Source organism: Crotalus tigris, unplaced genomic scaffold (assembly GCF_016545835.1).
Source record: "Crotalus tigris isolate CLP2741 ecotype Arizona unplaced genomic scaffold, ASM1654583v1 scf7180000018504.2861643, whole genome shotgun sequence".
Taxonomy (NCBI): domain Eukaryota; kingdom Metazoa; phylum Chordata; class Lepidosauria; order Squamata; family Viperidae; genus Crotalus; species Crotalus tigris.
In genome coordinates, this window is record NW_024097043.1 from 2816708 (window position 1) to 2830840 (window position 14133).

Sequence of the window (14133 nt, forward strand, 5' to 3'; positions counted from 1 at the left end):
AGCAGAAAATGGGCATATTTAGAGTAAAGGCTGTACTTTAAAACATCCATTATTTTTAGTAAGTTGAACAATATATTCCCCCATAACCAATTGTAAATCATTCAATTTAACTTTAACCTACTAAAATCAGCTGAGAGTCAGTTTGGTGTGTCAGTTAAAGCACCAAGAGATCATGTGTTCTTGTCCTGCCTTAAGCACAAAACATCTGGGTGAACTTGTTCCAGTTGCTCTCTCTTAGCTCTAGGAAGGGAGCAATAAATAACAGAATAGCAGAATAACAGAGTTGGAAGGGACCTTGGGGGGGGGGTCGTCTAGTCCAACCCCCGGCTCAAGCAAGAGACCCTATATTATTTCAGAAAAATGGCTGTCCAGTCTCTTTTTAAAAGCCTCCAGTGATAGAGCACCCACAGCTTCCGAATGCAAGCCATTCCACTGGTTTATGGTTCCATCAGGAAATTTCTCCTTTGTTCTAGGTATATAATAGAAAACTACTTCTGAAATCTTGCCAAGAAAACTGCAGGGACTTTGTAGGCAGTTGCCAGTGGTGAATGCACCAAACTCATCATCATCCAACTCTGAAAAGAGGACTGAGGGCTGCCGAAAATGCCTTTGCAGGCCACACACAACTGCAGACCCAATACCAGTGCTTTAGGATTATTCTACAAGTTAAGCAATTCTGGTAGGTGACCAGTATCTGGAGAGCCTCAGGTTCCTATGTCTAAAACCATTTTGTAATTGACAGATGCATGCACATCATTTATCTGTGCTAATTGGAAATCCTTTTGGTTTGATTTGATGTTTTGCTCTCTGCGAGGTCTTCCAAGTTCAACAAGAACAAAAATGGGGTGATTGTGCTCAGTTCTGGCATCACCCTGTGCCTCGGCCTCAACTCCTTCCTTGTAATGGTGCCTTATGTTGCTTTTTCTTGGCATTTCTAAGTTTAATTGGCTTGCCTTCTTAATAGAAACTCATGCACTTTAAGTTTGGGAGGTTGCCTAGCATTTCCCAGAACACCAGGCTGATTTGTTTTGTGGTCTTGCCCTTTACCAATAAGTCCTTAAAGATGGAGATAATTACAGGCTGCTTCACTTTATTCGTAATACTCTGGTTTTACTTAGATTTGGTACAGTGTACCATGTGTTGTCATCTGATATCTATTTCTAGAAACTTCTTCAATTAACTTTGACCTTCATTACCTTTGATTGATTCTTCCTACTAAATCAGCAAGCTATAAGACTTAATATAGAGCAGCAACTCCATAGTAAACTGCTGATGTAATTGTGTGGGATGGTGATTTGGGGTCTGTTCCTTATTTAGTTGCTATCATGGTGTGTAGGTAGATATCTATGCCCTTCTTTATTTCTGAGTTGACTTTGTGAAGCAGCTGTTTGTAATTGGCCTTTCCTGTTTACCATGAAAAAGTCTATATTGTCCTTCAATGTTTCTCATAGGAATGCTCTGGCAAAAATGGAGTGTGTGTATGTGTGTGTGTGAGAGAGGGGAGCTTTAATTATTTATTATGCTTTATTTTCTTTCTTGTTATAGTGCCTTAGAGCCCTCATTTCTGTCTCCTTGCTTGATCCCAGAGATCAGATAACTTCTATGATTCTAGTCAAGACCTAAGGTATTTGAAATAGATATTTCAAGAACTGTTTGAATGGTTATTGACTCATCAGGCATTAGCCACTGAGACCATATCTGCAAGTCCTTAGGATTTATTAAAGCAAATATAGCAGAAGATTTTGTTTGGCAATGACCTTATAATTTCTCGAATTGCCTACCGAGGGATGTATTTTAACACTAGATATGCTCTGAAAATGATCTGAAAAAAAAAATGCTTTGTAACATATGGAAGCAAAGGACTTCTTGCTAAATAGGCATGTCTTTTTTAGACCCTCCTGGAAATTTGAAAAAAAAAAAGAGAGATAAAGCTGCATTCTTTTAAATCAATGTTATTTTTTTTTGCAAAATAAAAGCAATACAAATTATAAACAAGGAAAGTAAAAGTAAAGTAAAAGAAGAGTGATTAGTAAATAAGAAAAGGAAAAAAGAAAAAAAGATAGAAAAGTCCATTCAAAGTTACAACAACACTGAATGAGTGATGGTTACGACCGTCCTTGAAATTCAGACTGACCTATGAAAGATATTTTATTAGTTAATGAGGACCTACCAGGATGAGAAATAGAATATATCTATGAAAGAAAGTAAGAACATAATTTTTGGAATAATATATGTATTCTACACATGATAATTATTTTGTAATGAAATAAGGAAAATTAGGGTTACTCGAAGTCTAAATATTATGGTTATTAAAGGCTAAATTGGAACATGGTAAATGGAATTAAGTAAAACCTAAAAACAAGACTTGGATATGTATAAGTAAAATGTTATTGACAATTCTATTGATTGATTGAGCTTTACCTAGAAATGTATTAATTTGAATACGATATAATAATAAAGGGAAATAGAGAGGGAATTTTAACGATGTAACCTGACAGATATATGAATGATTTCGTTATTGGACTATTGATTACCCTGTCACCATGCTGCTTCCTAATTACCTGGATGTAAAAACTGAAAAATTTAATAAAAGTTGTTTAAAAAAAAAAAGAAAGAAACTCCGACTGTCACAGCACCCCTGCAGTCACTCGCATGAGCTGGGTGCTTGGCAACCAGCTGGCATTTATGGTGGTTGCAACATCCAGCAGTCACATGATCGTGATTTGCAACCTTCCCTGCTGGCTTTGCACAAGCACTCAGTGAGGAAGCTTGCAAGGTAGCTTGCAGGGAAGGTTACCTGGTCTCTCCACTTACTTTGCTTTTCAGAAGCCAACAGCTAATTGTGAGGAGGTGCTCACTTAATGACCCGCATTCCCCGCTTAACGATGGCAAAAGGAATTGTAGGGATTGCTGTTGCTATGCAATGCGGTCACATGACATCATGCTTTATAGCTGCGCCATTTAACGACAGAAATTCCCGTCCCAGATGCCATTATAATTCAAGGTCTACCACAGGGGTAGGCAACCTTGGCTCTTTTATGAGCTATGCTGGCTCAGGAATTCTGGGAGTTGAGGTCCATGAGTCATAAAAGAGCCAAAGTTGCCTACCCCTGCTTAGTGGATTGCCCACCTGGCAGCTAGAAGATATGGAGATTTTGGTCACCTTGTCAGTAAGTTTTCAAATTGTTCCAAAGCCTTGATACCAGGAAACTTTGCAGTAGCACACACACACACACCGCCCCCACCTAAGACCTCTGTAAGGAGGCCTTCAGACAAATAAGGAAGCCCCAACACTAGGCATTTTATTATTCCCATTAATATTTGTACTGTTTTTATTATTTCATTTATATATAATTTATAGATTGCCCAATTCCTAACAATTTTGGGTGGTTTGCAGTTAAAAATAAAAATAAAGTAGAATAGATTATAGAAAAAAGAATAATATGATGTGACTTTAGAGAGAGGGAGAGGTTAAAATTGCTGCGAAGAGTATCACAAGCCTCTTTCTCCTATTTTTCTTTACCTTTTTTCCTTTGACTTATTCTTTGATTTCTTTCTTTTTTTCTTCCTATTAGTTTGTGTTAGCCTTTATCTTCTTGTTTAAATTTTTTAAATAAAAACTATCTATAAAAAGTAAAGTAGAAATTGCAACCTCCCCCCCCCTCAAAAAAAATAAATGGCCCTAGAAACGATAGAAAATTAAAGAAAATACATCTAATAGGAGCTCAACTTTCTCTTTGCCCCAGAGCCTGGGAGCACAGCCAGATCTTTAACGGTTTTCTGAATGTCATTAGGGTGGGAGCCATCTGGATCTCTGGGGGAAAAATATCATCCCAGAAAGCAGGCACAGCAGCAGGCCAAGCACGCTTCCCAGACTCCACAAGATGATCCTGCTTAAGCAATGGGACTCAGGATGTGCCTCTCAGCTCTTTTGGACTTGGGTTTGGCTACTATTTTGATTAATGAAGATATTGTGAGTCAGTTCATCTTGCCCATACAGCTGCAAGTGGTGAGGAATTAGGGCAGACCCTTCTGATCAGGTCCCATCCTACAACACAGAACTCCTATGCAAGTGAAAATAAATGACAACAAAGAATTCTTCCAACCATACTTGCCCGCCTCCTTGCACGGTTTGATTATCTTGGGAATAGACTAGCTACAAATGCACAATCCTGGTATTACTTGGAACACTGGGCAATTTCTTTTCCTTCTCAGTGCTATAAGCTGCAGCATTTCCAGGCCTTGGACTTTCCTCCTGTTCTTGCCACACAGCAGCCCAAACCTCCTTCCTTGGATGGAAAATATACAGATTCTGCTGATTTTTGGACAGGCAGGAAGTGATGACCTTGCCACGCCACCAAATGTGTTGATTGTGAAATTAACTTACTGCCTGGAGTCTAGATCCTAGTTGAACAGCAATATCCCATGTCTGTGAAAGAATTGGCAGTTTACTGGAATTTCTGGGTGACATTCTAGCAAAAGGATTTATTTTCCATCCTTTGTCTCCTGGATCTCTGCCAACGTTTTTTGTAAAGCTCCCTTGAGAGTTATGCATGATAGACTTCTGAACCATTAAGGGTTAGTAACCCACTGCCTCTTATTTTGGACCTGGTAGGTTACTTTAAGAAGACACATTTCATTCTATTGAAATTGCAGCTTGATTGGGATGAAAGAGAATCATGAACACTTAACAGTCTTTGGTATTATGTGATGTCTGAATACACAAAATGCTTTTAGGACTTTCTAATTGTGCCACAATTTTTGCCAGATTCATTTGCCAGATTATAGCTTACGTAGAGCAGGGCTTTTCAACCTTTTCACCCATTGTACCACTTTTAGGATACGGCAATATCTGAGTACCGCCAGTCGCCTAGCAAGGTATCAAAAACTTGATGACAAAAAAAAAAGGAAAAAAAAGTGATGAAGTACAGGTAGTACAGTTCGCTTAGTGACTGTTTGAAGTTACAATGGCACTGAAAAAAGTGCCCCCCAAGCCACAGCCGAGCAAGACACCTGCCTGCCCACCTAGTGGCGCTCTTCCTCCTCTCTGAGGTTTACATTGTTGTGAGCATTTCTGTTGAGGATTGGCAGTGGGGGTGTTTGGTTTTTATTCCCCCCCCCCGTCTGATGGGTGGTTGCAGCAGGTTTTGGTCACTTTGCATGACCCTGGGACACTGTGACCATCATAAATATAAATCAGTTGCCACGCATCTGAATGTAAATCACAAGATCCTGGAGATAAGGCAACATTCCAGCTGATTGGTGCTTCTTCAGGGCTCAGCAGAAGTGCCAGAATCAGCGCTGAGCTCCAGCTGGAGCCTGGTGCTGATCCTGGTGCTTCCACTGAGCCCTGACAGCCCTGCAGCTCCAGCCATTTCTCGCTCAAGCTTGTGCGGTGCTACCACTGGTTCAGCTCATTCCCCTCCCCCGCTACCACTTTTCTAAGATGGTCGCGTATGTGCCAATGTACCACAGGTGGTACCCATACCACTGGTTGAAAAGCCCTGACATAGATGACATTCTGATTTTTTTTTCAAAAGACCCTTGCCTGTATTTTATTCATGTCAGAAATATGCTAGAACTCAATTAGGCTGAATTGAAATAATGTGCACTTGAGAAGGCTGTCAAACCTTGTTGCCTCATGTTATGTCCATTAGGCTAACACTGTCCCTGTTAAGCTAGCTGGTGTACCCCAGACACTCTTCTTCTCCAGACCGTGATCTTGGATCATAATTCTCAATTTACATTCCTGTTCTGGAAAGCCTTCTTCCAATTACTAGGTATTCATATCCATCTGTCATCACCCAGAGACAAGTGGCCAGACAGAGGAAACCAGCTTTGTACTAGAACAATATTTGTGTTGCTTTGAGTTCTGTCAACAAGACAACTGCCCAGACTTGTTGCCATTGGCAGAATTTGCATGTAACATCTGTCTTCATTCCTTCATCAGTATGTCTCCCTTCCAAACAGTTTATGGGCAAACCTTTACTGCTTGTCCTCCAAAACTCCTGTCTCTGTGGTTCCTCTGATTTTTTCCCCAAGAGCTACAGTCAGCACAACCTCTCATAAGAAAACAGCTGGATTTGGCCAAGATGCTGTAAACACAGGCAGCAGACTTGCATAGACAAGAAGGCACAAAAATTGCTGTGTTTACCTTCCTGCTTGGCCAAAAAACTGGACACAAAGTTGTTGGATCCTTTTCTGCGCCAATTGACCCAGTTGTTTTCCTACTCCAAAGCAAATTTAGCAGGACCATGTGGTGCTTACCTTATCATGCAGTGTTTCTCAACCTTGACAATTTTAAGGCATGTGGACTTCAACTCCCAGAATTCCACAGCCAGCAATACTGGCTGTGGAATTCTGGGAGTTGAAGTCCACATGCCTTAAAATTGTCAAGGTTGAGAAACACTGACCCTTATGGAAGATCATTGCCTCATCCCATCCTAAAGCGAGGCTGGCTCATCCTTGTTAACTTTTCCCAGGACCCTCAAGATTTGGCTATGTCATCAGCTTTGGTCCTAGGGAGTGGCTCCACTGTTCTTAATATGTCATTCTCTCTTTGTCTTTTTTAAACTGTTGATAATTTTTTATCTTATTGGTATTTTTAATGGTTTTATTGTGTGCTGCCTTGAGTTACCTATAAATATGATGAATGAATGAATTGCAATTGCCCGCTTCCATGAAAATACATTCGGTGTTTTGCTGCTTTCTTTGCATAATTAGCAGCGTGTACAGAGCTTTCAATAGAGTCATCTCTACAGCTTGTTGCTACATTTTGGAGAGCACCATTGCAGTATCCAGATATTTTTAATGGATAATACCACATAAAATTCATTGTGGTAGTCAAGTTGTAGTATAACCAAAGTGTGGCTAACCATTACCAAATCTGACAGGCTCATACGTGCTCTCAACTGGATGCAAATAATAATTATGTAAATGCACTCCTTGCCATAACCATTCTCTGTGAATCCAGTGATTGGAGAATCTAGGAGAACTAGACTGCAGACACAATCCTTTGAGGAAGGGCAAACATATTCCAAACAGATTTAAGTTTCAGTCCCTTTATTGACCAACTGTACTTCCATCTTAATCAGGATTTAACATTAGATTTTTTACTCTTGTCCAGCCCATGATCAAACATAGCAAATGTTCGGCAGTACTGATTGCTTCCTTAAAGTAGAACAAGGTAGTCCTTGTATGGGGCCTCCACCAAAGTAACCACGCAATGTCTCGCATGCCACCAGAGATGGCTCCGTGTGCCGCCTGTGGCACGTATGCCATAGGTTCGCCACCACGGGCTTAGGGTGTTTCTGGGTCCTTCTAGATTGGGAACTATGTTCATTACTGCCTCAGGATGACCATGCCTTTATATCATAATTGCAGGGATGCAGCAATTTAAGATGAAAAGGGATGTGATTTGCCCCCTTATTCAGCCTGCCTGGCACTTTCCAAAGCTGGAAGAAACTTCTGTGCATGTGCAACCCATGCACAAAAGTCTTGCCTCATGTTGACAGTAGCTCACTGAAAACCTGTCCTTAGTATGGCAAGCAACATGATTATTTCATTTTTAAAAGCACACAGGGACCCATATTTTAATCCCACTTCAAGAAGTTCCTTTGCTTGAATGGTCAGAGCAAAGGACCTCCTCAAAGGCCCATACAAGCTTATTAAAAACCACTCTCATTTTTTCTTCTGAAGTGCCTTTAGACACATTGGATAAAACTTAGTCAGTGTTATAATTTGTTTATTTGCCTTGGCCATCTGTGGTGCTACAAAACCTCTCGAGCCATCTGACAGAATAAAAACAGAATAATCTTAACTGGTATGACTGCTACTTTAGATACTATGATTTTAAGTATGAACAAGTTACTGGTTTTATTTATTTATTGGATGCATTTAAAAAAGCAAAAAAAGGTTTTTTTAAAAAACCCAGAACAATAAAAACATAAGTAATAATTTGAAAAATGAGATAACCTCAGATTTATAGGTCCTTTTCAGACACTGTGGTTTTGGCTTCATGGTATAAAAGACAGGAAAAGAATAGACCTTTAAAATATTTTCTTTGTCTCCTGGATTTAACACTGCAGTTACGGACTTTTAAAAACCAGCTGCCTCTTTTATTTGAAACAAATTATTATGGTTCACTATTGATTTTGAGCCAATTTGATATGACTAGTAGCTCTTCGTAATGTTGAATAGTAATAGGTAAGATTAAAGTATCAAGGCTGTCACAAAGAGGAAAAGAGAACACATTTTACAGATACTGTAAACTGCTTGTTCCTGGCTTAATAAATTATTATTGCCATGAATGAATGTTTTGTTTGCCCAAATGACTTTAGATATTCCAAAGAAAGACATTGAAGCAATGACCAAAGAAATGATCTCCCTGTTGTCATTGTGCAAACTTGCTGCATGACCTAGACCAGGCCAACACAACATATGGCTTGCGGGCCACATGCAGTTTTGTGCAGCCAACCACATTTTTTTTTTTTTAACCAGTAAGCAAAACAGTAAATTTACAGGCACTGCTGCTGAGTACTTCCAAATTTTGCTGCTCTGCTAGCCACAGAACAGCTGATCAGTACTCCAGATATTTCTTCACAGCCCACAACGATTTTTAATTTATCAACATGGCCCATTCTGCAAGACAGGCTTAGACTTTAATTTCTGAGTAACTTGTCCAGGGAAACTTTGTCTTTTGGGTAGGACAGAGCCAGAATTTAAAATGTTTATATTTCCACGATTGAATTTCTAGGAGTTGTGTCCATTAGTCAGTACTGTGTGATTCCCCCAGCCCTTCCTTTTGTTAGGAAGCTGTTCCCTAAATAATGGGAGTTCACAGAGTTTGTGCTTAATCTGGTTCTTAGCCACATCTCTGTTTCTCAACAAGGAGCCCATCTATCTCTCTCTTCCAATCTCTGCAGAAACCACCTATATTCTTTAATCTCTGAACCCTGTGTTTGTTTGTTTTTTGTCCCTTGTGGCTTTGGCCAATTGTTTGTTTTATACAGATGTTTCTATATGTGTCTTTGAAAGGGTGACCAGTGCTTGAATAACTTAGTCCTTTCTGTTCTCTCTGGAAGTTGAGAAGAAGAAGAAGTTATAATGAGTGGGAAAGGACTTGATGGCTACAGTTGTCCATGTAAAGGACATTATGTTAACTTTAGTCTTCCTATTTTTAAAACATCCACAGAACACATAGTTAAAACTGATTTAGAAGAAGAATATGCAAATACTTTTGATGGTCTAAAGCAGTGATTCTCAACCTTTCTAATGCCGCGACCCCATAATACAGTTCCCCATGTTGTGGTGACCCCCAACCACTTATACATCACCGGGTGCCAGGGGCGTGGCCAAAGAAAAGGGGGAAAAATGGCGGACAGCTTTGTTTGGCGACCCCCGTGAAATGGTCGTTCGACCCCAAATGGGGTCCCGACCCACAGGTTGAGAACCACTGGTCTAAAGCTACTTTATTTTGTAATAATCCTTTTATATTTATAATGTTTAATCTTTGTCAATAATCTATTTGAAGTCTTTCTAAATTAAAGTAACAAACAAATAAAAATGTGCATGTGAAAAATATAGTTCCTATATGACTCTATCATATATGATATCCCCTTTTTATAAACAAAACAAACTATGATCGCTATATGCCAGCTGTGAAGAACGTATCTGCAGCATTTAGCCAGCCATGACTGATTTCAAAAAGATAAATAGTCAGCCTCAGTAGAACCTGGAAAGGTGACCACCAGGAAATCTCATGAAGGTAGAATAAATCAGAAGAAGGCAATGGCAAACTCTTCCTCTACTGTGCTTAAGAGAACTGCACGGCTTCCTCTATGTCATTGCCCGGAATCAAGGTCAACTAGAAGATCACTATTATTTTAATTACCACTTAGCTGAGAGGAAAGGGGCATTAAATGAAATTATCTGCCTCTGTATAGCCTTAAGGGACCACATTCTCCTCTACAATTTTCATTTTTTTCTGTCATTTATTCTAATATACGTCATGAAAAATCTTAATGTTTATTTTTGCAGAGCACAAAGTAAAGTGTGTACAATATTTAGCATTTATGGGGGCCATTGTTAGATATAAATCTAGAATATTTATACTGATGCCCAGAAGTTATCTTAAATTGTGGCAAGACTAAAAACAACTGTTTTCCGAAAGTTTTCTCCGTCACAGATAACCACAAGATTGTTCAGCTCAAGACAATTTGCCATATATCAGCAAGATATTATAAATCTCTGTTATCTCTTCTCTAAATTGGGATGTGAGATAGAAAAAGTTAGGGTTCTGATCAGAAACTCCTAGGTTGAATTCAGTAAATGCTCAGAAGTGCCTTTCTGCCTTAAATTCTAGAAGTATAGTTTCCATCTCCTTAGCTACTATTTTGGTATTATGATATTCTCTGGGTTCTTTACATAATAGAATCTATCTTCTCCTGGGTTCTGGACTTCCTTGGAACCAAGGAATGACAGTGTGTCTTTCCAGATGATTCTATCTGTAAACTCACATCAGGCATTCAGATTCCTGCCACCCACAAATGTGCATTATATTTCTTTCAGTCTTTTCTCCCTCTTGCTGTCGCATGCAGTACAGCACTTTGTGCAAACGCTACAGACTGAATGATTCAGTCCATCCACATGAATTCTCAAACCATCCTCTTATTGTAAAATGGAAATAATTTTCAGAAAACAGTATTCTGCTTTCCTGCTCATTGACCAAGGATCTTATAATTCCCGTTAACACTTCTGATAGTGCTATTTTGGCCACCTGGTCAGTCTTCTCAAACCCAATGGGGCCTACAAGCTATGCTGACTATATACAATGGGAGATTATATCTGGTGCCTCCCAAGACCACCAATTCTAACTCCTTTTTCCTAGTTCATTTGTGTTTATGAAAAGATTATAGTTATACTTAAGTGGCCTTCCCATGTGAATAACTGCTACTGGGTCAGCCTTGGAAGTGAAAGTTGAATTTGGTTAAAATGAATTGTGTTTGCTGGGGAAAAAGACAAAAAGCAGTATTTTTCTGCTGTGTAAGAAAGATGAAAAACAACATCAGGATTTCAGAAATCTATAGACTAGACTGGAAAGTTTAAAAAAAAACAACTTCCCAGACAAAGGCAGTGGCATATAACTGTCATATTATTGCCCCCAAAATTGCACAGACTTTGAAGAAGACTTATCTTTTATCAGTCCAAATTGTGATTTCAACAGAAGCCTTTGCCTGATGAAGTTCAACAGAAGAAAGGTTTGATCCTTAGATAACATATCCCATTGACTGACTTTCACATACTTTTTTCATTTAAATGAAACAAAGAGAAAGTAAAAAAAGCCTTTAGCTATGTTTGCCAACTTGCTACCAGGAAGCAAGGGAAACTCCCTTTGGGACTAGCATAAGAGTCAACCCAAAATATCTAGGTTGTTCTTTTTTGTAAAATATCTGCAGCAGATACAGATTCCCAGGCATAAATGTGGATAGCACTTCTGGCATATTTCTAGCAAAGATATCTTCTTACTTCATAGAGGGAGTAAGAGAATGATGATCTGCACTTTGAGTGATTTCCCTGAGCTGCCAGCTCTACCTGGCTCCTGTTTTTAAATGTTCTACTCACGATCATTTTGAAAGCTCCAGCTTGTTCCTCTTCCTCAACCTGGTGTTCTTTGTTTCAGTTTGGTATTTGTTGCAATGCTTTGAGTGTTGATATGCAGTAGTTTCCTTCGGAAGTATGTCCTGATTCTCATTCTTAGGTAAACATTAAGTGAAGCTAATTGCTGACACAAGGAAACTTTAATCCAAATTTCATCCACACCTTGTTTAAAAAAAGGCATTTTGGACAATCATTATATTCTAGAAATGAGCCTCCACTCATTTCACTGTCATTCTTGTGGTCTTCAAACTTTGCTATCTTTAGGTGGGGGTACATGACAATTTGAATGTCTTAAACTGTTGCCATAATTTTTCTATTACAAAGTGGATTCGTGTATAAGATGGATCTGTATCTGTAGTTGATTAATAGCTAAGCTATTGTATATCTATATTTGTTTGCTCTGCTAATTATTATTTTTTTCTTTTTCCAATGAAGCATTGACAGTAAGATTCATCACCAAGCGATTTATTGGTGATTATGACCCTACTCTAGGTAAGTTTAGTTACTTGCTCTGTCAAATCAGTGGATTAATTTGTACTTTTTGATGATCAACAGCAGTTACTGTTAATATTGGATCTCAGATCAAAAATATTTAGTGAGAAAACAGAGCCCTGGTTCAAAATCTCACCCCTCACCTCTCTAAATAGATCTAGAAAAGCCTGCTGCCTAAGGCCCAAAGAGCTATTGGCTGCCAATCATTGTCAATCATGCTGAGCTCGATAGACGCATTATACAAAATTCTTAATTTAAAGATGAAGTACATGTGTTTAATCAGGATTAGGTTTTTATAATATAAAATGGATTATTTGACAGATCTTATAGCAAATGTGATGCTATTTGTTACTATTTATTTCTCCTCTGTTAAAAATACCAAAGTGATATATAGCTTAATGAAAAAAACTAGAAACATCAAAAAAAATCATCAGTAAAATTACTTGGTATACTTTAGAAATCCAATTGAAGCAAGAGATGTGTTTGGTGACGAAAGCTGCAGAGACAGGATCAGTCAAATTTCACTAGGAGAGCATTCCAGATTTATGACCCCACCATAGAATTATCAGTATAATCAAACTACATATATAAGGTTGCTCTAGTGAGAGGGGTGGCATATACACTTGAGAAATAAAGTAATAAAATAAGTAATAAATAAATGCTAACTAGCCAGATCAAATGGTCAGTGATGATACTTGACTCTGCTGCCATCTTGCCTTCATTGGTCAAGTTTACATAACTTAGAACAACTTTCTGCAAACTTGGTGCCTTTCAGAGAGGTCAAAAGATAAATCTCTATCAAACCCTTGCCTTAGATCATGAGAGGAGGAATTCAACTCATTTGAAAGGTGCCAATTGGAGAAAGCTGTTATAGAAAGTACATATTTATAGGTCCAGTTAATTGAAGTTCAGGTGAATTGCAGTCCTGTAATTTAAAACTTGTCTCTTTGGATCAGGTGAGACTCTTACTTTATTTCACCTTTTGGTTTTGCTAAATGGCCAATCAGAGTGCTCCCAAAAAGAGACATATTCTTCTTCTCCTACCATTGTGCCCCTAATAGTAGTATTTGGGTATTTGGAAACTCGTGTCCCAAAGACAATTCTAAATCTTCAAGACTGAGAATCTTTGACAGACTTATCCACCATGAATTTACCCAGTTCCTATCACCATATCTTGTGGTAATGAATTCCATAGTTTAATTGTGTACTATGGAATTTCTCAATTTTCTGCATGCTTATATAATTTTATATGCTTTAATCACATCTCTCTTCAGTGGGTCTCCCCCCTCCCCCATGGTGTACAATCCCAAATATTGTAGCCATTTCTTTTAAGGGAGCTATCTGATCATTTTGGTTGCCCTCTTCTGCATTTTTTCCACCCTATTATATTTTTCAAATATCACAATGAGAATTATACACAGTATTTCAAATATTGTCATATTCATAAATCTCTTATAAAACCATTATACTGTTGGCAGTTTTATATTCAGTTCTTTTCCTAATGATCCCTAGCCTGGAATGTGCCTTCTTCACAGCTGCCACACACTGAGTCAACATCTTAATTGAATAATCTATTATGACTCCCCATCTATAATAGTAACAACAACAACTGGAACCCACTTGAACACCATCAGACTGACAAAATCACCATGAATTAATTGCAAAAGGCAGCTTTACTTGGAACAGCGTACATCCTGCAACATCAAACAACAACATCTCCCTATCCCAGTCCTTGGGAAGAAATTGATAAAAATGTCAAATCCAGTGTAAACACCTGGCTGACTGTGGGACTAATCATAATGATATAAATGTATGACTCCCTGACTCCCAACTACTCTTTTTCCTATATAGTTACAGTTTAAACTGTAAGAGTCCTGGTGGTGCAGTGATTAGAATGCATTATTGCAGGCTAATTCTGCCCATAGTCTGGAGTTTGATCCTGAAGGGCTCAAAGCTGACTCAGCCTTCCATCCTTCCAAAATC

At 38.6% G+C, this 14133-nt stretch overlaps 1 protein-coding gene across 2 annotated transcripts in view; it reads left to right on the top strand.

Annotated features, from left to right (window-relative positions):
* The window catches only part of LOC120312488 (ras-related and estrogen-regulated growth inhibitor-like), a 35568-nt gene that overhangs the window by 8306 nt on the left and 13129 nt on the right, over positions 1-14133 (top strand). Inside the window, exons 2-3 of one of the 2 annotated variants that reach the window (XM_039353263.1) lie at positions 474-679; positions 12094-12150. In XM_039353263.1, the coding sequence (XP_039209197.1) occupies positions 604-679; positions 12094-12150 (133 nt within the window). In that variant the 5' untranslated portion in view covers positions 474-603. The remainder of the gene's footprint in view (positions 1-473; positions 680-12093; positions 12151-14133) is intronic. The other variant, XM_039353261.1, reaches the window with a different exon arrangement.